The sequence below is a fragment of the Lepidochelys olivacea genome (genome assembly GCF_965140295.1).
Source record: "Lepidochelys olivacea isolate rLepOli2 genome assembly, chromosome: 19".
In the NCBI taxonomy this organism is placed as follows: Eukaryota; Metazoa; Chordata; order Testudines; family Cheloniidae; genus Lepidochelys; species Lepidochelys olivacea.
In genome coordinates, this window is record NC_140429.1 from 5,454,575 (window position 1) to 5,481,678 (window position 27,104).

The following is a 27,104-nucleotide window of genomic DNA, read 5'->3' on the forward strand; positions in this document are numbered from 1 at the left end:
CCCTCCTCTTCCCCACCCCCTCTCCATCCCCCACCCCTCCTCCCCCTCCTCTTCCCCACCCCCTCTCCATCCCCCCACCCCTCCTCCCCCTCCTCTTCCCCACCCCCTCTCCATCCCCCCACCCCTCCTCCCCCTCCTCTTCCCCACCCCCTCTCCATCCCCCCACCCCTCCTCCCCCTCCTCTTCCCCACCCCCTCTCCATCCCCCCACCCCTCCTCCCCCTCCTCTTCCCCACCCCCTCTCCATCCCCCCCACCCCTCCTCCCCCTCCTCTTCCCCACCCCCCCTCCATCCCCCCACCCCTCCTCCCCCTCCTCTTCCCCACCCCCCCTCCATCCCCCCACCCCTCCTCCCCCTCCCCTTCCCCACCCCCCCTCCATCCCCCCACACCTCCTCCCGCTCCTCTTCCCCACCCCCCCTCCATCCCCCCACACCTCCTCCCCCTCCTCTTCCCCACCCCCCCTCCATCCCCCCACACCTCCTCCCCCTCCTCTTCCCCCCCTCCATCCCCCCACACCTCCTCCCGCTCCTCTTCCCCACCCCCTCTCCATCCCCCCACACCTCCTCCCCCTCCTCTTCCCCACCCCCTCTCCATCCCCCCACACCTCCTCCCCCTCCTCTTCCCCACCCCCTCTCCATCCCCCCACACCTCCTCCCGCTCCTCTTCCCCACCCCCTCTCCATCCCCCCACCCCTCCTCCCCCTCCTCTTCCCCACCCCCCCTCCATCCCCCCACCCCTCCTCCCCCTCCTCTTCCCCACCCCCCCTCCATCCCCCCACCCCTCCTCCCCCTCCTCTTCCCCACCCCCTCTCCATCCCCCCACACCTCCTCCCCCTCCTCTTCCCCACCCCCCTCCATCCCCCCACACCTCCTCCCCCTCCTCTTCCCCACCCCCCCTCCATCCCCCCACACCTCCTCCCCCTCCTCTTCCCCACCCCCTCTCCATCCCCCCACACCTCCTCCCCCTCCTCTTCCCCACCCCCTCTCCATCCCCCCACACCTCCTCCCCCTCCTCTTCCCCACCCCCTCTCCATCCCCCCACACCTCCTCCCCCTCCTCTTCCCCACCCCCTCTCCATCCCCCCACACCTCCTCCCCCTCCTCTTCCCCACCCCTCTCCATCCCCCTCCTCTCCCCCACCAGTCCCTCTCCATCCCCCCACACCTCCTCCCGCTCCTCTTCCCCACCCCCCCATCCCCCCATACTTCCTCCGTCTCCTCCACTCTCTTCCCCCTACCCCCTCCATCCCCCATACCTCCTCCCCATCCTCTTCCCCGCCACCCGCTCCGTCCCCTCCCCCTCCTCCTCTTCCCCCCACCCCTCCTCCCCCTCCTCTTCCCCACCCCCTCTCCATCCCCCCACACCTCCTCCCGCTCCTCTTCCCCACCCCCTCTCCATCCCCCCACCCCTCCTCCCCCTCCTCTTCCCCACCCCCCTCCATCCCCCCACCCCTCCTCCCCCTCCTCTTCCCCACCCCCTCTCCATCCCCCCACACCTCCTCCCCCTCCTCTTCCCCACCCCCTCTCCATCCCCCCACCCCTCCTCCCCCTCCTCTTCCCCACCCCCCCTCCATCCCCCCACACCTCCTCCCCCTCCTCTTCCCCACCCCCTCTCCATCCCCCCACACCTCCTCCCCCTCCTCTTCCCCACCCCCTCTCCATCCCCCCACCCCTCCTCCCCCTCCTCTTCCCCACCCCCTCTCCATCCCCCCACCCCTCCTCCCCTCCTCTTCCCCACCCCCTCTCCATCCCCCCACACCTCCTCCCGCTCCTCTTCCCCACCCCCCCTCCATCCCCCCACACCTCCTCCCCCTCCTCTTCCCCCCCCACCGCCATTCGTCCCCTCCCACTCTCCTTCCCCCCCCCCCGCATCTTTCCATCCCTCGGGCCCCCTCCCACGGCCTCAGTCACGTGACCTGCCCCATTCACGTCCCCCTCTCTCTCCGCCCCCCCCCCGGCTTCTCCCCTGATTGGCTCGCGGTTGCTCCGCCGCGGCGTGACGCGGGGCGGCGGCGGCGGCCCGGGGCGCGGCCCGCCACGTTGCCCCGCCCCCCTGTTGGCCCCGCCCCCTCCCCCGCCCCCGCCCCGCTCGCTCCGGCCGGAAAGAGGAAGCGGCTGCGCCTGAGGCGCCTCCCGGAGACCCCAGAGCCCGGGCCCCGCCGCCGCCTCCTCCCCCCGCGGAGCCGGCTCCCGCTCGTGGCTGCCCGGGGCAGAGCTCGTGGCTGCTGGGGGGGCCGCGCCGTGTGAGGGCCCGGGGGGGGGGGCCCCCGAGTGCGCGCTGAGGGGCCGCGGCCGCAGGGACCCTTGAGGGGGGGGCCCGCGCCGCCTGGGGGCGACCCGCCCTTACAGGGGCCCCGGGGGCGGTTTGTTTCCGGGGGGTGGGGAGCAGGGTCCGCCCCCCCCCCCCCCCCGCGATGACGGGCAAGTCGGTGCGGGACGTGGACCGGTACCAGGCTGTCCTGGCCAGCCTGCTGCTGGAGGAGGAGAACAAGTACTGTGCCGACTGCCAGGCCAAAGGTAAATGCGGGCGGGGGGGCATGCTCAGGGCTCCCCCCCACACACACACACCACACCCGCCGGTAGCTGGGCTGCGGGCGTGCAAGGGCATCTGGCTGGTCCTGATCCCCTGGGGAGGGGAGGGGGGGGGGTGTGTGTCGGGGGGGGGCGTGCTTTAGGGCTTGTACCTGCAGAGGTTATTGGGGGGGGGGGGTTGGTTTGCAATACAAAAGAAAAGGGCTGTGTAGGTGGGTGTTGCCCAGGGCAGCATGGGTTGTGACTCTCTTAGTGGGCTCCCTGTTCTCTTTTTTTTTGTGGGGGGGGGTGTCTGTAATGGGGTGATGTCTTGTGCAGGGACACCCCCACCCCCCCGCCGTCTCTGAGTCACACATGGTATCTGGGTGCAGGCGGCCTCTTGAATGGGAAGGGGAGCAAGCAGGTTGTGAAAATGATCCCTGGCTCGGTAAGTGAGGGGAGGACGGTTGAAAAGTCACTAGCTTATTGTTGGCGTCTGTAGAAAGAGTGTATATCGAGGGATGGCTAACTGCGGTGATTATGTAACCGTGTCAACTGGGCAACTTGAGAACTTAGCAGTCAGCAGCTGGTGTATTTATAAATGCTGTAGGTTGATAGATGAAGAGGCATGAACTCATTTGCATGATGACGTACAAGTCATTGTCAAGAGAAGGTTGTTGAACAAAACGTTATACATCAGAACTTGATCACGGAGGCCTTGGGGTGTGGAGGGAATTTACTTCTGGCATGTGTGGGATTAGTTTTGACTAGGCCAAAAAAGCCTTTTCTTGTTGGAGTTTTCTGACAACCCAGTCCTCATCGGGGAAAATGAGGCTTCCATGGTAGTGCCACACCTTCCTGGACAGTGGAGGTGAGATTCATTTGTGGTGGGTGTTGGACATCAGCTGATGCTCATTATCACCTGACACACTTTGATAACACAGGTGTTCAACATAAGGAGTCAATCCTAAAGTGCTAACTTTATTTGCACTCCATGCTATTTTGGAACACACATTGTCACTAAGTCATGCTTCCATCTGTTACCTTACTCTTATTAATGAAAGCTCTTTAAAGAATTTTTTGAGGGAAGCAGGTAGACAGTGCACTTTCATCGGACGTTTTCTACCCTCTGCTCTTGAGGATGAGGGTAGAAAGACGAAATGCTATTGAAAACTTCATAACACCTCAATATGTGACAGTTTGAGGTCTAAAATCTTGTAGTCTAGGGCTGTTGCTGCGTATTCAAAAACGTATTCAGTCCTCTTGAGCAGATGCTAAATACCAGTTTAGTGCAAACAAAGGAGCAATACCTGCCTGGTTTGTATAAGTGTGTGGGGTGGAAACTTCTCCCCAATTTCTTCTCAGTAAGTTTCTCCTTCATATCACAATGGATGCTTCCAGCTCAATTGGGAAGAGTGTTGGCACTAAAAGCCGCTTGGTTTTAGCAAAACTTCATACTGTGGTTAGCTAATAAATCCTGAATTACAGTGGCCTTTGCTAGCATCACATCAGTCAAGAGTCAGATGCCATTTCTGTGATTGTTTCCTGAAAAACTGGGTTTTGTAGCTCTGCTGTTCATGTCATTTGGCAAACGAGTTGAATAGAAAATATAGCTAAAATCTGTCCGTAAGGACTCTTCAAACACCCTGAGTAAATGATGGCTGAATTTCAAATACTGACAATTTGCAAAAAGAAAAGGAGTACTTGTGGCACCTTAGAGACTAACCAATTTATTTGAGCATGAGCTTTCGTGAGCTACAGCTCACTTCATCGGATGCATACCCTGTGTGTGAACTGAACTTTTGCTAAGGTAGAATTATTTTTAAGGGAAACTTTTAAAAACTGGATTATGTAACTTTGCAAAACATTCTCAGCCAAAGCATATCATCTATTGTGTCTTCCTTCAGACTGTAACTTTAAATTAGAGCTGTGGCATGGGCATGGGATAATGTCTGAAGAAGCACATAATAGTAGGATCCTGTGGGTATCTGAATGGAAATGGACCTTTTATGAAGTAGCCCTAGAGCTGATTAAGTGTCACTGGAAGAATGTCACATTGCAATGGCTCCAGATGGTATGTTCAATGTCAGAATTTTTACTGTTTTCTCTTTTAAGTACTCTTATAGGAGAGGAATAAACTGTTAAAGATCTGACTTCAAAAGTGCAAAGGCAAAGCAATCAAATGCAAAAAGGCAACAGCTTCTCCCCTAACTCATCCTCTTGCACGTCCATGTATTTTCACATGGCCTACTGTTCTGAGCCCTCTGTGCTATTTTTGCTAGGACAGTAACTTAAGGACAATTGGCTAGTGGCTCTTGGAAATGTTTGTCTAATGAATTTCTGTAGAGGGTTGGAATCTGGATTCCTGGATTCTGTTCCCAGTTATGCCAATAACCGATCTTGGGTTAATCACTATACCTTTCTGCCTCTCTATCTCCATTCTACAGAGGGATGATATTTATGTATATCCGATCAGTATGAGGCCCTAATTAACAATTGTAAAGAGCACTTTTGTGATCTGTGGAGAAAATGAGTAGTAGAAATGCAAAATTATTGTTCAAGTACTGCTTTATTTTCTTGTGGGAGGTATTTGGGTTGAAGTTGGATCCATATCTTTGGTTTCTAATGCTTTGTGTGTATTGGAGCTGTAGCAAACTGCACAAATGGATGAAGCTGCACGTTTTGGAGAGAAGATGGCACAGCTTAGAGAAGTGTGTTTTACATTCCAATTATATATTTGGGGGGGGGGGGCGTGTTAGTTGACATGTAAGCTGAATGTGGTCTTTTTTTCTTTAGGGGTAGAGGTCATTGTCCCATTTGCTAGATCTTAGATATATATTTCAGCTGTTAAATAGAACTGGGCATCTAAAAGCTATTCTTAGATCTCCTAATTGCATTTTGAACAATGAGGATTGGTACTTCCTCCTGTTAATGTAGAAACAAACAAGCTGTCCCAGCAGAGAAGACTCCTGGATAAGTGTGATTATTAAAGTGTCTGCCTATCCTGTTTATAGATAGCTGGAATGTTACAATTCCAGAATGCACTGATGGGCAGGAAGTGAGGTTTTACAATCCAGCATTATTACCAAAGATGGTGAATTACTTGGTAATGTGAAATCCTTCATGAGACAGGAAGAGGCTTTTTGTAAACGAACAAACTTAAATTGATCAAGATTGAACCAGTTTTCTGTTGCGTTGAATGGTAGTTGCTGTTTCTGCAACAGAATTGTCATTTGTACTAACAATGAAAGGGTGGAGGGAGCCTCAATTCTCATGAACCATAAGTGAAGCAGTCCATAGTTTTCTTTAGCCAAACACACTTCCTTTGTGGTTATTGGGTATTTCTGTGAACACTGCCAGCCAGGCATAGTCTGTTAACTTCCTGAGGAGATAGGCTATATTACATTTCTGTAACTGTATATCTATCTTTCCATTGCCAACTGTTAAGGCCTGCTCATGAAGTATGGGGCTCCCACAATTTCACTGTGTTGAAATTGTGGTTGCTCATCACCATTTTTACCATCAGGCACTTGCTGCAGAAACTAACCTAAGGCCTGGTGATATTGAAGTCAGCTGAATTCCCCTTCAGTGGGAGTAGGCCTTTAATGTTTGTGCAGCATAAAAAACCACTTTTTGACACACACCTCTTCCGTCTAGGTAATTTAAAGCTCTTAAGTAAAAATGACTTCTAATGAGAAGATCAGCTGGTGTATGCTAACTCCTCTGTAGGGTTTACTTCTCTCCTTGTAACATACTGATTGTTTTGGTAGAAAGACTTACCTGGTCTTAAGTACAGTAGGCTATTTTGTATGCTTCTAATCAGTTGCACATCTGACTTCTGTTCCATGAAAGCACTCAAATAGAGTGCAAGCATATGGAGAATCTTGCACCATGACATTTTGATATGATCAGAAGAATATTCATTGAACTTGTGCAATGCATGAATACGTATCGCCCAGTTGTGAGGGTGGTAAAAATCTTGTTTTAGTTTCTAGCTGACAAATTCTGTATCCCCTTCAAGATTAAATAAATTCTTCCATTAGTAGCCATTACTGCTGACCTGCGGCAGTTGTCGCTGAAAATGGCAGTTTTGCAGAAAGTAATTTATCAAGATTCCCATTAGACTATACCTTCACATTAAACCTGTTCCTTGGGGGCATTTTTGTGCTCATTTTCTTTGTCAGCCAATTCAGTGCAACATACTTCGTTTAGGAGATGTGCAACACTTAGATGTTGAGATGGAGTCCAGGAAAGATGACCAAGGAATGAGAGGGAAGATTGTTCACTGATTTGGGGGAGGAGGGGGAAAATCTCTTTTCTAGCCAGATAAACTACCATAAAAAGTACTTGTAGGTTTATAACACTACAGTTTAGTTCCCCGTCTTTTTGCTTTTATGCTCGGCTTACTGGCTTCTTGCAATTTAGTACTACTTAGGCTGTATCTAGCTCCTTTGAAAGGTAGCGTTCAGCTGCTAACCACACTTCCAATTCTGTGAGATGTTTCAGATGACGTCACTCTACAAGTTGGATTGTGAGTTGTCATGCCCTCTTTCCGTAGAAGTAGGAAAGAAATAAGAACTGAATGACATCCCAATGCTGCAAAATGGCTGTTTGGTTCACCTGGAGTCCTGTTGTGTACCCACCTCTTCCTTAATTTCAGTCTGCGGAAGAGAACTACTCAGGGGATGTCGATAATAACCTCATTCTCAGTAACATCAGTGGTTTGGTCCTATCCACACTAGAAGCATAACTGTGCTAAGAACAACTTAAATTTCTATAACGCCATATCCCAAAGGATACCTACAACTTTTTAAACACGGTGGTTTGTCTTGAGGATTCTAACCCTGTTTTTCTGCCTGTTGTGGACAGGAAATGCCTCCTTTCAGAATAGTAGACATACCTCTTTGCCTGACTAAAGAGTTTTAGGTCTGTAGAGAGTGATAGTATTTGTTTTCCTGGTGAAGAGATGCATTTCATGCAAGAGATTAAAAGCCAAGTTTGCTTGATTCAGAACCTCTACTCATTTTGTGCCTTAATAGGACACAGGTAAAATACTACATCCCGTACCAACATGGGGTATAATATCTCTCACCACTTGTCGGGGTAGTGCCTATCACTATAGATATACAGTACCTGAGAGGTGGGGTGCACAACATTCTGTTCTAATGAGGAGGATGGCATGCTTCCGTGGGCAAACACTGTAGAGAAATGTATCGCCTCCCCAGTGACTCCGTGCATAGGCCCCAATCATAGCATGACTGCATCCTAGTCAGACTCCTTCTAGTGTCCCAGAGAGCAAAGTTTTCCTTGATAGTCTCTCATGAATCTGGCCCTCCTTCAAGGAGTGATCAAGTAGTTCCGGCGAACCCCTGCTTTAGTCTGAAAACCCCCGAGAGCACAAGTGAGGAACCCATTAGTTGTCCATCCTAAACTCTCTCTGGGAGATCTCACGTTCTTGTGCAGATCCATTGGTCGGACCAAGAGTGGGAGTGCGGGTGTAGACAAGGCACTGTCTCTTCTACCACACTGCTTGGAGGAGGTCTGAATGATGTGATCATAACACCAAGACCCTGTTCACTCTAGTGCTTTACAAAAAGTTTAGGTCTCTGGCTGCAATAGTGTTCAATCAGTGGGGATAAAACGCAACTGTCCCTCCCCTTTCAGGCCATGTAGTATTCTATTTAGTGGTATCTTGGTCGCAGAAATCTCTGAAAGGGCAAACTTTATGCTGTTTAGCTTCTCCTTCACTGTCTCTCAAATTCAGACTACTGAGGTTTATGCATTGCATAGAAATCTTTGTTCTCAAAAATTTTTTTCCAAAAGAGCTGTTGAAGGCATTATCAGCACCTCTTCTGATCTATGTTCCCCACCCCTAGCCCCAGGAGAACTCAAGTACTGGAACACAAGCTTTAGCTAGCATAGTCTGAGCATGATAGAGAGAACATGCTTGTTGAGAAGATGCACTGGCCTAAGGCGTGAGCAAACATGATCTGTTATATTTAGAGACACTCCATAGATTGGGAATTGTGGGTATCTTCTTAGAAATACAATGCTTGGTCCTGGTGCTATGGAGGGAAGAGGATCATCTCTGTGGTGAAAATGGGGAGAGGTTTGAAGAGCTGAAGCTGCTAATAAACACTGCAGGCAGTGGTTGCAGATGTCTGTTTTGGAGAACTGAGAGGAAATTAAGCAAAAGCTCTGCAGTGTGGGAAAGAAAAAAGTTACAAAATGCTGCTTAATGTCTACAGTTGTGAGGAGAATGAGGGTACTTCTACACTAAAAAGCAAAAAACCCTACTGCAGTGAGTCTCGGGGATAGTCCACGCTAGACGTGCTACATCAATGCAGCGGCACCGCTGCATTGCGTCTGGTGAAGACGCTCTAAGCTCTCCCGTTAGCATAATAAATCCACCGAGGTAGCACTGTCCACGCTGGCGCATAAGTTGATGTAACTTGCATTGCTCGGGGGGACAGCTTCTTCACACCTCTGAGCAACATAAGTTATACCGAAGTAAGTTGTAGTGTAAACCTAGCCTCAGAGGCCAGATCAGTTAACTCAGGCTTGTGCTATGGGGCTCTGTAGATGTTCCTGCTAAGGCTGGACCCTGGACTCTGAAACCTGGCATGGAGGATGGGTCTCAAAGCCCCCAGTCCAGCCTGAGCAGGAAAGTCTGCACTGCTATCGTTAGCCCCGTAGTGCAAACCTGAGTCAGAGGACCTGGGCTCTGAGACTCACAGCTGTGGGGTTTTTTTTGCCGTGTATACATACCCGGAGTACTTTTTAATCTGAATCAGATTAGGCGATCTGGGGAGAGGAGTGAACAAGATACACCCTTTTAAAATAAAGCTTGGCTGTGTTGGTTTCTGGCAGCAGAAACTTGGGAATGAGTTGCTTCTGTCTAAACAAATGTGTGGGCTCTGGTGACATGAGATCATAATTTCAGGCTAACTATTGATCATGACATGCTATAGATACCAAATCACAAGATTAATGGTAGATTCTACCTTGCTAACATTTTCTCTAGGTCACTGGGTTTAGTGGCTACATACCTGCAGCTATTAGGCATGACCACAATGCCTAATATTGATTATCAAAGGCCCCATTCTGGACTGGAGCCTCAACTAGGTGGTGCACACATGGCTCTGCCCCAAAAAGCCCCGTTTCTCATGATTTCTTCTCATCTTGCTGCATGAATGACAGCTGGGTGTACTTATGTAAAAAGGATGCTGCCAAAACAGGCTGTGATCTGCTTCCCAACCAAGTGTGTGGGATTTTACCCAAAGCTGTGTCTCCTTACTGGACTGCCAGATTGGAACCATGGGAAGAAACATTTTTCACTCAAGTTGCATTGCAACTGTGAGGTTGTCATTCTTTTCAGTATATGTTTGGGTTTTTTTTTTTTTGGATAAATGAGTCATTAAAACATTCCCTGACCATCAGGTGATGTTTCTTCCATCTGTTGTGCACTGCTGCTGTCGCTGTGGGCATTCTGGGAAATAGTTGTTTTGCTATCGTTATTAGAGAGCTGAGTTGTATGGCATGACCTGCCTATGCAGACACAACATGTTCACCAACAGAGATATTGAATGGGTTGGGATATGAGTGGATATGGAAGCTATTTAACGCCACAACTGTTAATTTGAGGGTAAATTTGTGAAGTACAAAGTGTGTGAGGGAGGTCTCAATCTGGGCAATGATACAGACTCCATGATTTGAATGGACTGGAAACTTTTTTGTTTTAAACTAGCCCGTGTTAAATGTCTCCAACTATTATAGGTGGTAAATGTGGGCACTGAGAATTGCTGTTAAATTAACCAAGGAGCTTCTATGCATTTCTAACTCTCTGAATTTTTACAACATGAAGATACTGTATTTGACTCTCTTCCCTCTCCCAAACTTTTTCCCTCTACTCTTCCAGTCCCCGTCTTTCCCACAGGCTCCTTGGATCCAGTATCGTTGATGGCAGAACTGCAGGTTCCTCCACAGTGGAGTACCCCAGCGATGACCATTATGCAACTTCTCCTGCATCCACTCGTCAGTTTAAGGTTGCCCCGCACTCCTCCTTCGGTTTGTCTGAGTACCCCTCCCCTGTGTGTTATGGGAGCTCTGCCATGAGTTCCATTTTGAAGTCCAACCCTCTTGTATAACTCATTGCCAATTAGATGCAAAAAAATTGTACTTGTGCATTATTTCTTGATTCTAACATAAAATAGATCTACATACAGAGTTAGGTCAGGGTTTCTCTGTTCTCAGTATTTCCTCATCCAGAATTACAACACAGAGGTTTTTTCTTGGGGACTTTTAAGTACATACAGTGCTGATTAAATGTGCAGTACAAATGCAGAATGTTAAAGGTGTTGGTTGAAAGCTGCACTTGACTTGCAAAGTCTGTCTTGAAAGATCTTGCTTCTTTCTGTCCTTAGTATTTGATATTAACTACTGGAATTCAATGGACATACTTAGCTTATGATGATCTCCATATTGCTTCTAAAGTGACTGTCAAGTTATTGGGCTCAAATTAATGGTGTTAAGTGTATTTTTCTAAGTCTCACTAATGGAGAAATGTTCACTGCTTTCTGATATTTCAAATAGCTTCACTTTTGCATTTAAACATTGCCTTGCAGTGTTAGCAATACAAATATTGTGTTTATATACAAGAATCAGGAAAAGAAACTGATAACCCTGTACTCACAAGCCGAGAAGTGTATGAAAAGTAAGATTTTAAAATATCTAAATTCTAAATATATGGAGTAGTGCTTGTAATAAAAGTAAAAGGACTAATTAACTTCACAATATCTTCTCAGTTGTGGTGCTTTTGGCATGGGCAGTATAGGAACCCAGTGTTGGATTTTAGGTACAGCATTGTAATAGGTGAAATGTGGCAAACAAGTTACCAGTCCTTCTAAAAAGCTGAATCTAGAGCAGGTGCAAGGCAGGAAAACAATATGAAGCTAGAAAACAAGTACATCATTGTCATAACTAGAATGACTCATGGAATAAGTAGTTGAAATAGCTTTTGAAAGAAAGGGATGGAATCTGGTGAACGCTAGTTGTGAGGCTGTTAAAGGCATTGGATGAGGGGAGAAGCCGTCGAGCTAGGAAGACAAAGAAGGCAAGACAGTGGTCCAAAGCATGGGTGGAGCAAGAGTGGTGAAGGTTTGGTGACACGTATGAAGAAGAGGGCTTAACGTACAACAAGAAGTGCAAACAGGTTTTCATCTTAAGTTTTTCTCACTCTGCCAAACGGTTAATGTTAAATATGTCGGGGGGGGGGGGCCTTATTGAATAATGGAATTTCCCTACTAAACCACTGTCTAAACTTGCGTGAATCACAGTTGAGCTTCCTCTTTTAGTAAGGGCAATGTGCATGGCGTTTTCTCTTTAAATTGCCCTGTGTAATGGCTGCTTGTGGTGAAGAGAGAACTAACCTATGGTTCCCTAAGAACAGTCTTTAGATGCTACTTGTTTGCATGATGAGGCACTGGATAAGCCCTGCAGAGTTTCCTCCTCCTGTGTGTTAAGACTTTCGTCAGCAGACCTTTACACAGAACTGAATAGCAGATGCAGTGATCTGCACTGCCTGGCTACAATTATAGCTGCCTGCAGTGAGTGAACATTCTCTTTTGAATTCTTACAACATGTTATGCTTGAAACTGGTGAAGAATTCTGGGATTAATTTAAACCCATAACATCTGTGAAGTGGAAAGAGGATATCTGACCTTGATGTGTGTAGGGTACATACTGGTGTATTCAGTAAGTCTCCCTGTATGACAGTTTTGTAATGTACTTCTGCCTTTGAAATTGCAGCATCTTAAGCTGAGAAATCAAGAATGTGTTTTCCTCTTTTATACTTCTGCTTCTTCTACAATCACTGTAAGTGGCAGGGTTAGAAATGGGAAGAAAAATAGCAAATCCAGTCACGGTAAACTTTAAAATTAGGTAAACTCTGCAGTTCTGTGGTGGCTGACTGAGCATCATTTTTTGCAACAGAATGAAATAGGTCTAATAGTGGTTTAGGTACAGCAATGCAACTAGTGTGAACACACTGTCCTCTTCCAGATAAAGCTAAATCTGATCAAGATCATTCTGTAGGAAAAGGGTTCTTAGAATCCCTTTTCAACAGCATTTACTATTCTAACAGCTGCCACTGTACGCTAAAGAGACTTTTTGTCAGTATTGGTGGGGATACAACTATAATGACAGGTCTGCCTTACTCTTGTGTTTGAGCAGCCAGCAGCAAATATGGGTCCAAGAGAATGTTGGAATGGCGGTCATTATAGTTGCCAGGGTATGGAAAGATCAGCATTCGAGGGGAAACTATTTTGGAAATAGCTGTGCATGGTGAGAGGAGTGTTCGAGATAGCAGCAGCATCATTCAGAAATAAGGTGTGGAGACCTGGGAGCCTGGAACATCTCTGTGCTGCATACAGGTGCATTAATTATGCAAACCTGGGGGAGAAGAAATAGAGGCAGGTGTGATGAAATGCACTGAGCAGTGGATATCGAGAGAGAAACATCCTGCCTTCTAATCTTATCTCTGTCTCTAACTTTGACCTTGAGCAAGTCACTGAGACTGTTTTCCCATCTGTAAAATGGGGAATGTTGATGACTAAAGTAATCGTCATACAACATTTAAATACGATGTAAATCCGGTGATGCTCAGTTTTACAAATGACCGAGTGCCCAGTTTTTGTAAAAATACACCACTATGCTTGGTTTCAGGAAACTTGCACTGCCATTTAAGTACAAATAGTGGGTTGGTTACTGTAGTAACAAACAGATAAATTAGTTGAGATGTCAGACTGGTATGTGGTTTTGTGAAGGTGTTTATCTCACCAATATCTTTGCCCTTTAAAGATAATTCATCTTAATACAAGTAGATTATTGACACTAAAGAGAGAACAAAAACTAACTCCATAACTCTAGTCTGGAAGGAAGGACTGATCAGAAACAGCAGTTTTCTCATGTATGCCCCTTGAAATTTAGGACAGGAAAAAAAAGGGCCTGGAACAAAACTGATCCTTGGAACATGCTGTAATATCTTTCTCCCCTCTGATTAGTGACCAAGTCCTATATTTATAGGTGAAACTGGTAGCAACGCCTGTTAAAGTTGCACAGTGCTTTCCATTATATATGTTTTCAGTTGCTGGTAACTTTGCCAAACTGAAACAATTTGTGCTGAACTTTTTCATACTAGATGTCTGCCTAAGGCTGACTTTTTTGCTGGGAAATTCTAGCTAAAACATTTCAGCTGTTTCCAAGAACAAGATTAGGGAAATACACTTCGCCCATGTTTTAAAAAAAATAAAATTAAAAAAATCCCCTTTTGTTGAGAAGCTCTAGCAATTTCACGCTTTGAAGCAAGGGTATGAAACTTGACAGGTCCCTGGTGTCTGTGCCTTTTGCGGTCACCTTGAAAACTTCCTGCAGGCTCAGTAGAAGCTTGCTAGAGTTTGGCAGGTGAATTCTCTGATTTTGTTTATACTGAGCAGCTCCTATGCACAGACTGAACTGTTCATGCCTGTCTCCACAGAATAACTGAGAATGCTCCAACCTGGTGCTGCAGAGGCTGAGCTAGACTTGGCCGGCTGTTGCCCTTCCGAGTAGCTAGGGACAGCTGTGGTTCTGGGCACCAGAACTGAGCAGGGAGAGCCTCTCATCTGCTTTCCTTGCTACTCCTGCTTGCACACAGCAAGAGAGGAAGAAACCTGACTTGAATGCAGAGGGGTGAAGAAAGGGGGTGGGGGATCAGAGGAAATGCAGAGCAAGGGGATGGGCAAAAGCTCTGGTGGGGGGGACCCAGAGCAGGAACAAGGGGAAGGAACAGGAAGAAGTAATCGAACAGCCTCAGTGCCCTAAAATCTGAATTCAAACACACACCAACAATGTGTTGTCTTCAGAGCTGGAGTGACTGACAGAAGGACTGACTTTATTGATGAAGTCCGTATAGGAAGGCTACATTGGATGAGAGTTAAAATCAAAGGAAGAAACTACATTCCTAATACAGTAGAGATCTTTACCAAGAAATGTCTGAATTGCAGCAGCCCCTTCTTGCTTCCATCCACTTGCAACAGCAAGGAAAAGAACCTGTCTGGCTCAGTTCTGCTAACCACCTCCAAACCCACATGTGACAACTACAGGTGTGTGGGGAGTGCTAGACACATGCCTGTGAGCTGCTAAAAATCTTTCCAGAGAGGTGTACTTCTGAGTGCTTGAATCCCTATATAGTGATGCTAGAGGACTAGTGCATAGCTTCACTAGATCGCAGTATATAATAGCAAATGCACAAATACTTGAGAAGAGATGGAACTATTGCCACTTGACAAGGAAATGAAGCAGAAGTGCTCAAGTATGAGTGCAGCTTAATCCAACGTCTCCACTAATTTAGTCACTTCTTTTGGTCTAAAATTTTTAAAGCCTCTTCTGAGATGGAAAAAATGCATAATCCCTATCAACTGAACTCTCTAGTGTCGCTAATCCCTGGTTGGTTGTCAGCTTCTGACCTGTCTTTTTCAGTCTTGGTAACTGGTGGAATTTGTCCTTGTTTTAAGATTCTCTTTATAAACCATGTCATTGGCTCTATCTGCTTGAGACCTTCAGTTATACAAAATCTGATGCATTATTGGACATGGCCATGTGCATGTATCCTGAGGGGGGAGAGTCCTGGCTGTACTAGCAATTGTTTTAGGAAGCCAGAATTACTACTTGGCAGCTCCACTGTCCTGATAAGATTAAACCAATTTATTTGAGCATAAGCTTTCATGAGCTACAGCTCACTTCATCAGATGCACTCCTTTTCTTTTTGCTAGTAACCTAGTCATTCCTCAATTAGTTGGTTTAAGGCAGTGCTCCGAAGTGTTAGCACCTGGAACAATTTTTGATGGTTGAGTAAAATCTCATTCAGTCTTGTATCATCCTGCTAAGGAGGGCAGATGCTGTATGTGCCAGTAAGTAAATTTTGTGACAATTGCGCAGTTTTAAAAAAAAAATCCTTTAAAGTTGACCTGCGAAGGAAGAGAGAGCTCCTCAGAGTGGCTTCTTAAAGTCAAGCTTCTAGATGTTTTAGCCAACTTCCTGAATGGCCTATTGTTCAGTTTCCAAAGTATCCCTGGCTCACGACATTGTCAACAGGGACTCTTCTGCTTTTGCTTCCTCATATAACAGCAAGTTCACTCTTTATGCAAGAGAAGATGGGAGCTGAGATTCTGCTTTGTGCGATGCATAGTGGCAAGGAACTGGACTAGATGCCTCTTGAGGTCCCTTCCAGTTCTGTGATTCTACAGTATCTAGATTTTGAGTCACTACCTCAATTTACCATGGGTCACATCGTACTTCAAACCAACTATCCATAGATGGGGGAGGGACTTATATAAGTGTGTTTCTTTCAGTTAAGGTAGGGTGACTCCTAAATTCTAATGGGCTTGCATTAAGGACATAGTTTAATCATCTAGCGCCTTTGTGGGACGCTGCGGAGACTGCATTGACTGTCCTTGTAGAACAGTGACAGATTTCTCAATCCTTGGGCAGAAGTGTACAGCATACCAGACTGGTGCAAAGTGAGTGTTTGCATGTGCGAGGGGGGGAAACCCAGAGGAAGCTGCAATCCATAATATCGTGAATTCCAGTCAGTCCTCTTACGCAATATCATTTCCGGAAGAGAAATTATAAGTCAGTGGAAAGTACTGGGGGCTCTTTTTTAAAAAAAAAAAAAATCAACCAACCAAACAAAAAAAACTTTCTGTTCATCAGTTGGCTGACTGGAAAGCAGGGAAGGGGAATTTATTCTCAGTTCTAGCTCAATGGAAAGTTTCCAGTTGGCTACCAGTGATGGCTTGTACTAGCTGATGTGGGTGTTATCTTACTGGGATCTATCCCGCTGCCTGCACAATTTCCCACATAGTCTCTCCCACACATACTGTTGAGGGAGATGCTTGCAGGATGTCTGAGTCCAACGCATGCAATAGCATTGACATGGATCATTCAGTCCCTGCAGCACATTTCCCTCTCACAGCTGGGCTTTTGCTGGAGTAATTGCAGGCAGGGAGCCGGCAAGTTGAACAATTGTGCGCACAGAGATTGTTTCATTAGGAGTTGAATAGCTAAGCTCTCTCCTTCCTGTCCCATGAAAGCATCTATTTTACCTCATCCTCCCTCTCCCACTCCCCTTCTCTGCAGTCAATTTCTGCTTATTCATAAATGCCTTCAGGGTTATTACAGAGGAAGTTGACATAAGCAGCTTGAGCCAAAATGCCATGTGCTGATAGAGGAGGGCAAAAAGTGAATCCCTCTAGGATTTTAAAAATGAAAATTCCCTCAAATGGCATTCTCTCTGTGTGTGTGTGTGTGTGTGTGTGGCAAATGATAAAAACCATTACTCTCCTTACAATGTGTATGATAATCAAGGTGGGCCATTTCCAGCACAAATCCAGGTTTTCTCCCCCCCAAACAAACCCACTCTCCTGTTGGTAATACACATTGTAAGGAGAATGATCACTTTACATAAGCTATTACCAGCAGGAGAGTGGGGTGGGGGGGGAAGAGAACCTTTTGTAGTAGTAAACACCCATTTTTTCATGATTTGTGTGTATAAAAACATCTTCTGTATTTTCCACAGTATGCATCCGATGAAGTGAGCTGTAGTTCACGAAAGCTTATGCTCAGATAAATTGGTTAGTCTCTAAGGTGCCACAAGTACTCCTTTTCTTTTTGCGAATACAGACTAACACGGCTGTTACTCCGAAATATTTCTTTCAATGTTCTTCAATTATTTGGCAAGTCAAACGTTTTTCTTACTAATTTGGTTTTTAAAGGGCTTTTGCGATAAATATGCTAGGCCAAATTTTACCTTTAGTGTCTTCTGTAGTTCTGGTGAAAACAATGAGATTGTACAGGTGGAGACAGGATAAAATGTGCCCTCTTACCTAATGCTCCAACTCCTAACTCGGGTGGGCAAACTACGGCCCACAGGCCACATCCGGTCCTCCAGCCGATTTAATCCGGCCCTTGAGCTCCCGCTGGGGAGCAGGGTCTGGGGCTTCCTGCGCACCAGCGGCTCCAGGAATAAGCAATATGTCCCCCCTCTCCAGCTCCTACGTTCAGGGGCAGCCAGAGGGCTCCTTGCACTGCCCATATCCACAGGCACTGCCTCCTCAGCTCCTATTGGCCAGGAACTGCGGCCAATGGGAGCTGCCGGGGCAGTGCACAGAGCCTCCTGACTGCTCCTAAATGTAGGAGCTGGGGGTGGGGGGGGGGGAACATGCCACTGCTTCCGGGAGCCGCTTGAGGTAAGCGCCGCCTGGAGCCTGCCCCAGTCCTGATCCCCTTCTCGCCCTCTGAACCCCTTGGTCCCAGCCCGGAGCTCCCTCTTGCACCCCAAACCCCTCATCCTCACCCAAGAGCCTGCACCCCCAGCCAGAGCCCTCACCCCCTCCTGCACCCCAACCCCAGTTTGGTGAGCATTCATGGCCTGCCATACAACTTCCAAACCCAGATGTGGCCCTTGGGCCAAAAAGTTAAGACAGTGGTCTGCAAACTGCACACAGAGCAATTAGCAGGAAGCGTTTGGGTGGATAAAGGCTGCAGGAGAGGCATACCACTACTTCAGCAATTCTTGTGGCTACATTGACAAATACTTCCAGGGCTGGGATTTTGCATTTTTCCCCAAAAAAGTTGTTTGTCTAAGGTAGAAGAAGCAAAGCGTTATCCAAAATATTGTATGTCTTAATTTCGTTGTTCATAACCTATCTAATCTTATGCCTCTTGCATTAAGTTCCCAACTGAAATTGCAGGTCACTAGGATAGTTTTAACTTTTTGCATCCTCTAGTTTCCTCAAAACTAAATTCTTGTAGGACCTAATTCCGTTCTGTAATATTCTCTGAACCAGTCCATAAAGGGGCTTTTGCAGATCTAATCACGTTGCATAAACAGCAGCAGCACTCTTGACATTGACTAGAAGTACAGAATATAAACAATATTCTCTTGCACCATTTTTTCAGAGCTGGATGTTTCATGTGAACAACTTCCTCTTTTTTTTTAAGAATCCCATGATTACAAAAATCTGCATGGGGAAGTATAAGACTTGTTTGCATTTACATTAGCGGGCTAACCTTAGCCCCAAATGTTTGCAAAGCTAAATATGTCATGGAAATTAGAAACATCAAAACAAAAACCTGTGTTAGCCTTTAAGGAGTAAGTAGTGACTGTTGCAATTGAAGGATCAGTGAGGATGTGGAGGGCAATATACTTAGTCTTGCATATTCATCCATTTTGTTTGAACAGCTGGACTCTGCCCAGCATTTCGTAAAGGGTAAGCTGTTCAGAACAACCTAAATTTGGCCTTGTTGCTAAGACAAGGGCTCTCCCAAGCAAGAAGTCATGTAATTCCTTCCATCTTCCTTATTACCTGAGAAGGAAGGGTCCTGATTGACATTAACTTTAATATCCTTTGGCACTTTATACTTTGCTGTGTGGCCGCTGCTTCAATTGTGTAAGTCTAAGCTGCCCTTGCATTGCTATTGACAGGCTGATGCCTGTGTTCTCCCAATCACTAATGCTTTATTTTTATAGTTACTCTTTTTCCATTGTACTGAGCCTTGCCTGTGTCAATCCATCACAGCTCTTTCAGCAGACAGTTCCTGCTGCACACTGCAGCCGCTCAGTTTACAGCGTTGCCCTTTCTGCCCAAGGGGAGCAAAATCATCTTCCTTCTCTTTGAAGAGTTAACATTATCTGGATGTAATATCTGAACTTACAAGAAGACTAATTGATTACTGCTTTATGCAATAAAGAGCAAAGGTGAAGGTGCATACCCGGCATTCACATGCTTTGCCCGCTTCGTAGGGCTGGAGGAAAAATGCAATGTATGTTTGATAAAATATTTAGGCATCTTTGTGTGTTTGGGATGTCTGTGTATGCTTGTAACTCCATCACAATAGTATCGGAGCATCAAGGTTCCTAACAATGCATTTGAATCAAAATATTAGCCTTCGTTCTAAAAAGCAGAAGAACGTCTTTGTAATGGTTCTGCTTTGCTTTTTTGATCTGCATTTTTTTTCCCCTCTGACATTTCATTTGCTTCTTTCTTATCTCATTTCATTGTTAGTTTCTGTGCTCTTAGCAACAAATAGGAGAAACAAGTCTGTTACCTCAGAGGACAGCATCTGCTGCTACCAAGCAAAAATATTGGCAACTAACAGGATTTTTATAGCTTAAGTATTAATTTAGAAAATGTCAGTTAGCAGAAAATGGTTCTAAACTTTCAACTCTGTATGTGTTCTGGATTTTTCCTGAGCTTGGAACTCAGAATATGGTGGCAGACAGCTGTCATTTTAATACCCAGTCCTAGTTGTTTCTGATCCTACCTCCTAAATGAAACACAAAAATGATGAGCGAGGGACATAGATCACTGCAGATGGTACTGCGAACAAGAGCACTGTTCTCATCTGGTATAATTGTGTAGAAGGTGAAATGGCCTTAACTAGCACCATGGGACACAGTAACTAGAGGTTACTATGGCCCCTGATGTAGTATCTAGTTTACTATTAATCCGTTTAGTCCTATAAACACTAAATATAGCCTAGGGCTTAAGTTTAACTTAAGTATAACCCTGAAAAATTCCTGGTAGTTACCTCGATTGAACAAAGTTAGTCCCTAAATTAGAATGGTCTGAAATGAGACACAAATGAAATCTATAAATGGGACAGTTTTTATTAAATAAGAGGCACTTGTAAATTTGGCAACTGGGCACTGGGATTGCAGTCTTCCTAGTTTTACTGCTGACTACTGTAACACCTTCAGCAAATCACTTACCTGAGTGCCTCTTTCTCAGATACCAGAATACTTACCTACTGCAAAGGGGTTGTGGGCTTTCCTTCCTGAATAATATATCCATAGTGCACTGTAGGTGCTTCTATGCCATTATTGTGTGATGGCTATTAGGTGTCCAAAGCACACTTTGCTTCACATTGAGGTGTTCATCAGGAACTACTTTTTGAGTTGGGATGTGAAGTCCAGAAATGGCCTTTTTAAAGAGGCAGTTAAGAGAGCAATGGTATTGTAGACTAGAGATTTCCTACTCATTGTCCTTGGAACTTTGATTAAACCATACAAGGTCAGCTGAAAACATTAGCTTTCCTTTCTGTATTTGTGGTTCTTAAACTGTTCTCTGTGGGGTATAATTCCTCCATATTGCTTGTTTGCTATCCTGCTTGGTTGACAGCAATCAGTGTGTGGCCACGGGGAGGCCAGAAAATAAGGAAATGCTGCTAACCCTGAAGGCTGACTCTACCTAACAATGGTGAGAAGTTCCATCTTCTGAAGGATTTTTCTCCATGAGTTCCCCTTCCTCTCACAAGCTTCCTCCTGAATCTCCGCTGAGCTTTCAGGTCCTGCTTTCTAACCAGATGCAAGGGAGTTAATTACCCTGTCCCTGAACAAATATCTTGATGGAGTAGAGCTCCTTATCTAAAAGTGTACGCTGCAGTTTTCTAAATGAAGGAGTTCAGTGACTAAAACTGTCTGCTCTTCAGGGCAGGAACTCTGCCTACCTCTGTCTGGAAAATAGCTACCATGGTTTGCGCACATGTATAACATAATCTTGCATTTTCTCTAAAGTATTGAAAGGGGGCTAGCGACTGCTGGGGGGACAGGGTGTATATGACATTGTCTAAACTTAAGTTTTGCTACTATGTTGACAAAGTTAAAAACAGCAAACTCCCCTAGTGTAGGTGCTGCTATGTCCTGTATAAAAGGGTTTGTACTGGTATTATTTATTCCAGTTTGGCAAAGCGAAATAAGCGGCTTATACTAGCATAAGTGGTGGTTTAAAAAACAAAACAAAAAACACTCCCCTTTCAGACAGGCCAATAAAACAGTTAGTGTATAGGAGGCCTACTTTTTTGTGTTTTCCTGCAGGGGTGGGGAATGGGAAATCAAACACTTTATAGTTGTCCAGTGAGTGGCTCACTGATCTACTTCTGTATGCTTCATTTAATTCCAAGTGGAAACTACTTGAGAGAGCTCTTCTGGTTTGGAATTCAGATTCAGCAGGAGAGGGTGTTAATGTTCAACAGCTGTCATCTGTTAGGTGCTAATCTGGCCACTTGTTAGTGGAAGATACCTTCCATTATATCAAGCATAGCTCTGCTTGGCTGGGGTGAGGAGACTTTTTTGCAAACTTTTCTTTAATGAGCAAGTAAAATACCCGATTTTGTATTGCATCCATGATTTTGATGTAGGGCGGGCCAATAAACTTTATATGATTGGTAGTCCTAAATTTGTTTTCAGCATTGCTGTAGCTTTGTTGGTCCCAGGATATTAGACACGGTGGGTGAGGGTAATATCTTTTATTGGCCCAATTTTTGTTGGCAAGAGACAAGCTTTTGAGCTATACAGAGCTCTTCAGACCTGATGCTTGTCTCCTATTTAGCAACAGCACTTGGTCCGATTAAAAGACAAATGCTAAATTTAATCTGTTTTAAACATGGAATATCTCTCCATTCAGAATCCTGATCTTTCAACTGATTTCTTTTTAAACTTCCAATTCTTATTTATGCATTCTGTCTTAAATAAATCTGATAGATCTGAAAACTCTCAGGAGGGAAGAGAGGACATTGAGTTTGATCCAAGCTTTAGCACTGATTGTGTGCCCAGACTTGTTAACTTTCGTTCAGGTTTGAAGAGCATTAGCATTACTAGAAGTAACAGAAGGGGAGGAAAAATAAAAGGTTTTAAATAGTAAAGTATCTACATTGGCACACAACTGTATATGCAAGTCTTGAACACTTCTGCTTTCTAAAATTACACAACTTTCCCTTATTGCCTTCTATCTACTCCTGTATTTCTTGAGCAGGTGTTATTACTAAGTGTATGGGTATCTACTCTAAGTGCTCCAATGCATGCCTCTATCAGTTGATCACTTTTTTGGCCTGCCAGCCTTGATATTGTGTGTGAATTTACATTGCATGAGGTACAGTTTGCAAACCAAACTAGCTGTAGGCTAGCTGGGCTTTTGTAAATATTCAGCAGGCCTTTGGAACTTGGGTCAAGTCCATCTGTGGATTTTGGAGAACTGGCTGTGCTCAACAAAGGAAGGTTATTTCCAGAGTTGTTCATGCCTTGAAACTGGCCTGATCACTTCATGCTGGCAGTGATAGTCAGAAACTTCAAATGCTAATCTTTCTGGAGAGGAGTTGGGATGGGAACAGTAGTGTGAATGCCACCTGGTGGCAATGAGTAGCAGTTCACGAGGCTCTGTATTTCACTTGGCGATGTATCTCCATGCTTATTTCACAGAAAGATTAATGTTCTAGTTTACAATGAGTGAAATTAAACTTGTAAAGCTTTCCCTTGTTTTTTCCCAGCATGACCTCCCTTCTTCCAAACCTTGGAGCTCTCCTGTCTGTTGAAAGTTGCATGTTAACCTTGCATCTAAAAGCAAAACTGTCTAAAGACTGAAGAGTAAACTGTGTATCGACTTCTCTCTCAGATCACAATCCTAACATTCACTCTGCCGAAGGTGGAGAATCAGTCAGGCTATTGGAATCAGGAGAACAAATAAACTGCTGTTCTGTATTCGTCTTCTGCTGTAACCTAAGCAACATGGCTATATCTCGTACAATACATTTTGTTTCTTTCCAGGTGTAGAGGAAGACTTATAGTCATGTTCCTTGTCTTAAGGTCAAATAACTCAAACACTAAGTGCAGCTCATCTTTGAGCAGTGGTGTTTGTCTGGCATAGTCTGATAGTGAAATCTGGCTCTTAGGTAACATTGCCAGTAACATTAACTGTCTCGCTCCATGCTAAACTTGAGATTTTGAAACCACCCTCCAGTACAGGTCTAATGGCTGGACACTAGCTGCACGATATCGAAAAGGTCACTTAAAAAGAATGGGGGTTAAGCGAAAGGATGTTCTTGTGGTGCATCCTTTCTCTGTACCCCGGGATTATTCTGGTTTCACTTTGAGAGCGTTCTGTTATGTTACACAAATAACCCAGATTGGAGGGGGAAGGAGGAAACATAAAACATTTGTTCCCTAAGTCTTACACTTGGACCTGTCTTTTTTTTTAAGAGAACACACTGCTAGTGTCTAATCCCAGTTTCCATTCTAGATGAAAATGCAAAATCATCAATCCACAGTTCACTTGGTGCAGTTTCTCATAAGAGATTGTTCGTGGCAGTGGGGATTTATGAATGTGTACATGACTGCCTCTTTTGATGTCCTTTTGCAGGGCCACGATGGGCATCCTGGAATATTGGCGTGTTCATTTGTATTCGCTGTGCTGGGATCCACCGGAATCTAGGAGTTCACATATCCAGGGTGAAATCTGTCAATCTCGACCAGTGGACTCAAGCGCAGATACAAGTAAAAATGGAGCTGGACCATATAATTTGAACAGAACTGTTGCTCTGGCAAAATGGGATTCAGTAAATCTTAAAATACATGTCTGAGAGAGTCCAGTGGAAGGAGACTTTAAAACGATCACCAAAGGTTTCCTCCCTATATGGTTAAAAAAACCACTCACAACACTGTGTTGACTGATTAAAATAATGGCCTGTAGGAGTGTGACAGACTTCCCTGAGTTAAAAACAGGCTCTGGTTATATTGATAAAACATTTGTCCGAAACAAGTAACTGCTTCGAGAACCATGCACTTGTCTCTGGCTTTAGTTGGTGGATCTGCCTCACCTACTTTGGGCTGTACAGAAGGGAGATCACAAATTAGCCAAGCCTGAAAAGGTGTCTCATTGCCCTAGCACAAACACACCCCTAAGCGCCGGTGTGTCTTGTTTGAGTTTGGTTAGCCCTGGAGGCTGATAACAGCTGTTGCAATAGGAATCCTCTGCTCAGCCAGCTCTTGTTCACTCCTAAACTCTAGCATTAGATAATTCTCAAGACTTATAGCTATTATTCCTTTAATTGGGATCTCAAAGCTTATTTCTAAGACTTTATAATGCCTCCAACCTAGAAACCTAGTAAGCTTCCAAGCTAGAAAGTCTGTCTTATGGAAAGACTAAGCACTATATGTATCACATGGCATACAGACAGCTAAAGAGCAGGAGGCAAGATGGGCACAACCCTAATACATGGAAGCGTGTAAATGCTGGTGAGGGAGAGCTACCTGGGGTGGAACTAGAGCAATGGCATGGGATTTAAAAAGTGTAGGTTGACTATCGGGAAACATTACCAGTCAGGCTTCGAGTTACAGAATAGTCTCCCAAGGAAAATGGTGAGTCTTGGAGATGAAAGGACCAGTCCTGCACTGCTCAGGGGATACACTGTCTGACTTGATGGGGTTTTCTTTTCTGTATGTTCTGAGTATGAAATTCCCCTAAGGATGAAAACCTCCCTCGTGCACCTCCTGTGCAACGAAGCTTCAAATCCACAGGGTCTCCTGGCTGCTCAAAGGTTTAAGGCTCAGTTTATTCCAGTTAAGTGATGTTGAGCACTCTCAATATTTGGGTTTTCAGTCTGCTGCAAAGGCACAGAACAGGCTTCAGAGATCTGTTTAAAAATACTTCTGCTAGTTTAATAGAGGAGCTTAAGACTCTTGGAGGGCGGCCTTGCACCATGGGTCTGTATGACAGAACTTTCGTATGCTGAAACAAATGGCTTACAATCTCTCTTTTGAATTGCAGTGTATGCAGGAGATGGGAAACAGAAAGGCAAATCGTCTCTATGAAGCCTACCTGCCAGAGACCTTCAGGCGGCCTCAGACAGACCAGTATCCTTTCTTTGCTTGCTACTTGGGAATATAGGAGACTTAACCATGAAAAGCCTCTCTACAAAGAGGGCAACTGCTCATCTTTGTGCCTGAGTGTCAGCCATGAAAACAAGTTCCTAGCTAGGCACTCTCTGTGCAATGCTTCAGATTTAGTACATTACTGTTTTCAATGGAAGAGCTCTGAGTGATCCTTGCTGAGCTCTGTAGAGTATAAGAATTAAGTAAAACCAGTCTGTTACAACTTGAAGCCCTTGCATGGCATATGCCTTGTCAGTTCGCTAGCAAACTGAAGGGTTGAATTTCAAAAGCACCAAGGACTTTGAGTTCCCACTGAAGCTGGTGGGAGCTGCACGTGTTCGGTGCCTTTTGAAAATGTTTGAACATTTTAAGTTAGAGAAGGTCTCCTAGACTGCAGGGGCATAGTGCTGTAAATAGAGTGAGAAGCAGGATTGTTGCTCAGTGGCCCATTTGTTTGTAATATAAAAAGATAACACTGAAGACAGGCTCCCAGGGTATGTCTATACAGCAACTAGATACCTGCCTGTGCCAGCCGATTTGGGCTCTCAGGGCTCAGGCTGTTTCATTGCTGTTGACTTCCAGGCTGGAACCTGGGCTCTGGGACCCTCCCACCTTGCAGGATCCTAGAGCCCAGGCTCCAACCCGAGCCTGGAAGTCTACATGGCAGTGAAACAGCCCCGCAGCCTAAGCCATGCAAGCCCGAGTCAGCTGGCATGAGCCAGCTCTGAGTTTTTCTTTGCTGTGTAGACAGACCTTCAGACACATGGGATCCCGTATCTCAGAATGATTTGTGCCAATGCAAGATTGTAAGGAATGTGTGCACAAGGTAGATGCTACTTAGTGTTGGTGCTAACAAATGACTAGATAAATACTGATCTTTATTAAAAACTTCTCTAATAGTTACTGTGCAGTTTTCTTAAAGTGCAATAGCAGCAAAGAGTCCTGTGGCACCTTATAGACTAACAGACGTATTGGAGCATAAGCTTCCGTGGGTGAATACCGACTTCGTCTGATACTTAAAGTGCAATGTGGCCTTCACTAGTAACTCTGTACGTAACTCCTTTCTGTATTGCTCATGGTCTTTAGCAAAGCTTACTGGGCTGTGGCATCTTGCTACAGTGGACCAAGAAATGACTATTTAACTTGCTCTAATAAAAATGTCACCTGAGGAGGCAAGGAAAGCCAACACCTTGTATGGTGTGTGGATCCCAGTGAACAGCAAGTCAGCCATTGCTGGGAAGGAATGTTGGTGAGGAAACTGCCTTGAACAAAGACAGTAACTGAAGTTAGGTCTTAGCCTGTAGAAAGCATATTTTTACTTTGTTTGCTTGTAACCCTTCCTGTCTTGGTATCATGTAAACCTATGACTTTCTGTTAAATGTGTTTTACTGTAAACTGGTGCTGTGCTGTGATTGCGATAAGTATTTGTCAAACACCAGTTGAGCTGCAGTGTATTGACTCTAAGTTCATTGCTCCTTTATATCTTTTGTGAATGTACAGTGAAGGGGACTGTGCCTTGTGGAGAGACACATCCGAGGAGCTTGGAGGCTAGAGTTCATTGATTGTTAACTGCTAGGCAAGGTTAGGACTGGTAGAGGTTCAGGGAGTTTGCTGGTAAGGAAGGCAGACTGGTGTGGCAGGAAGCTGACACACAGGCTAATCTCCAGCAAAGCTTACTCTTGCTGAGGCAGGGGTTTAACACAGTGGCCTCATGGCTCTGGCTATCCTCAGCAGCTTGTTTATATAACTTTAGATCTAATAACTTCACCCACTCACTTCAGGAGAATATTTAGCATTGACAACTTTGACACTAATTTAAAGGAACAAAAATAAAATTACTGTTGCAAGAGAACTT

General features: G+C 45.4%; 1 protein-coding gene across 1 annotated transcript in view; it reads left to right on the top strand.

Moving 5' to 3' along the window:
* Positions 1 to 2,306: 2,306 nt before the first annotated feature.
* SMAP2 (small ArfGAP2) overlaps positions 2,307 to 27,104 on the top strand; it is a 34,140-nt gene continuing 9,342 nt past the window's right edge. Inside the window, exons 1-3 of the mRNA XM_084652468.1 lie at positions 2,307 to 2,514; positions 23,739 to 23,872; positions 25,146 to 25,231. Of these exons, the coding sequence (XP_084508594.1) occupies positions 2,412 to 2,514; positions 23,739 to 23,872; positions 25,146 to 25,231 (323 nt within the window). The 5' untranslated portion in view covers positions 2,307 to 2,411. The remainder of the gene's footprint in view (positions 2,515 to 23,738; positions 23,873 to 25,145; positions 25,232 to 27,104) is intronic.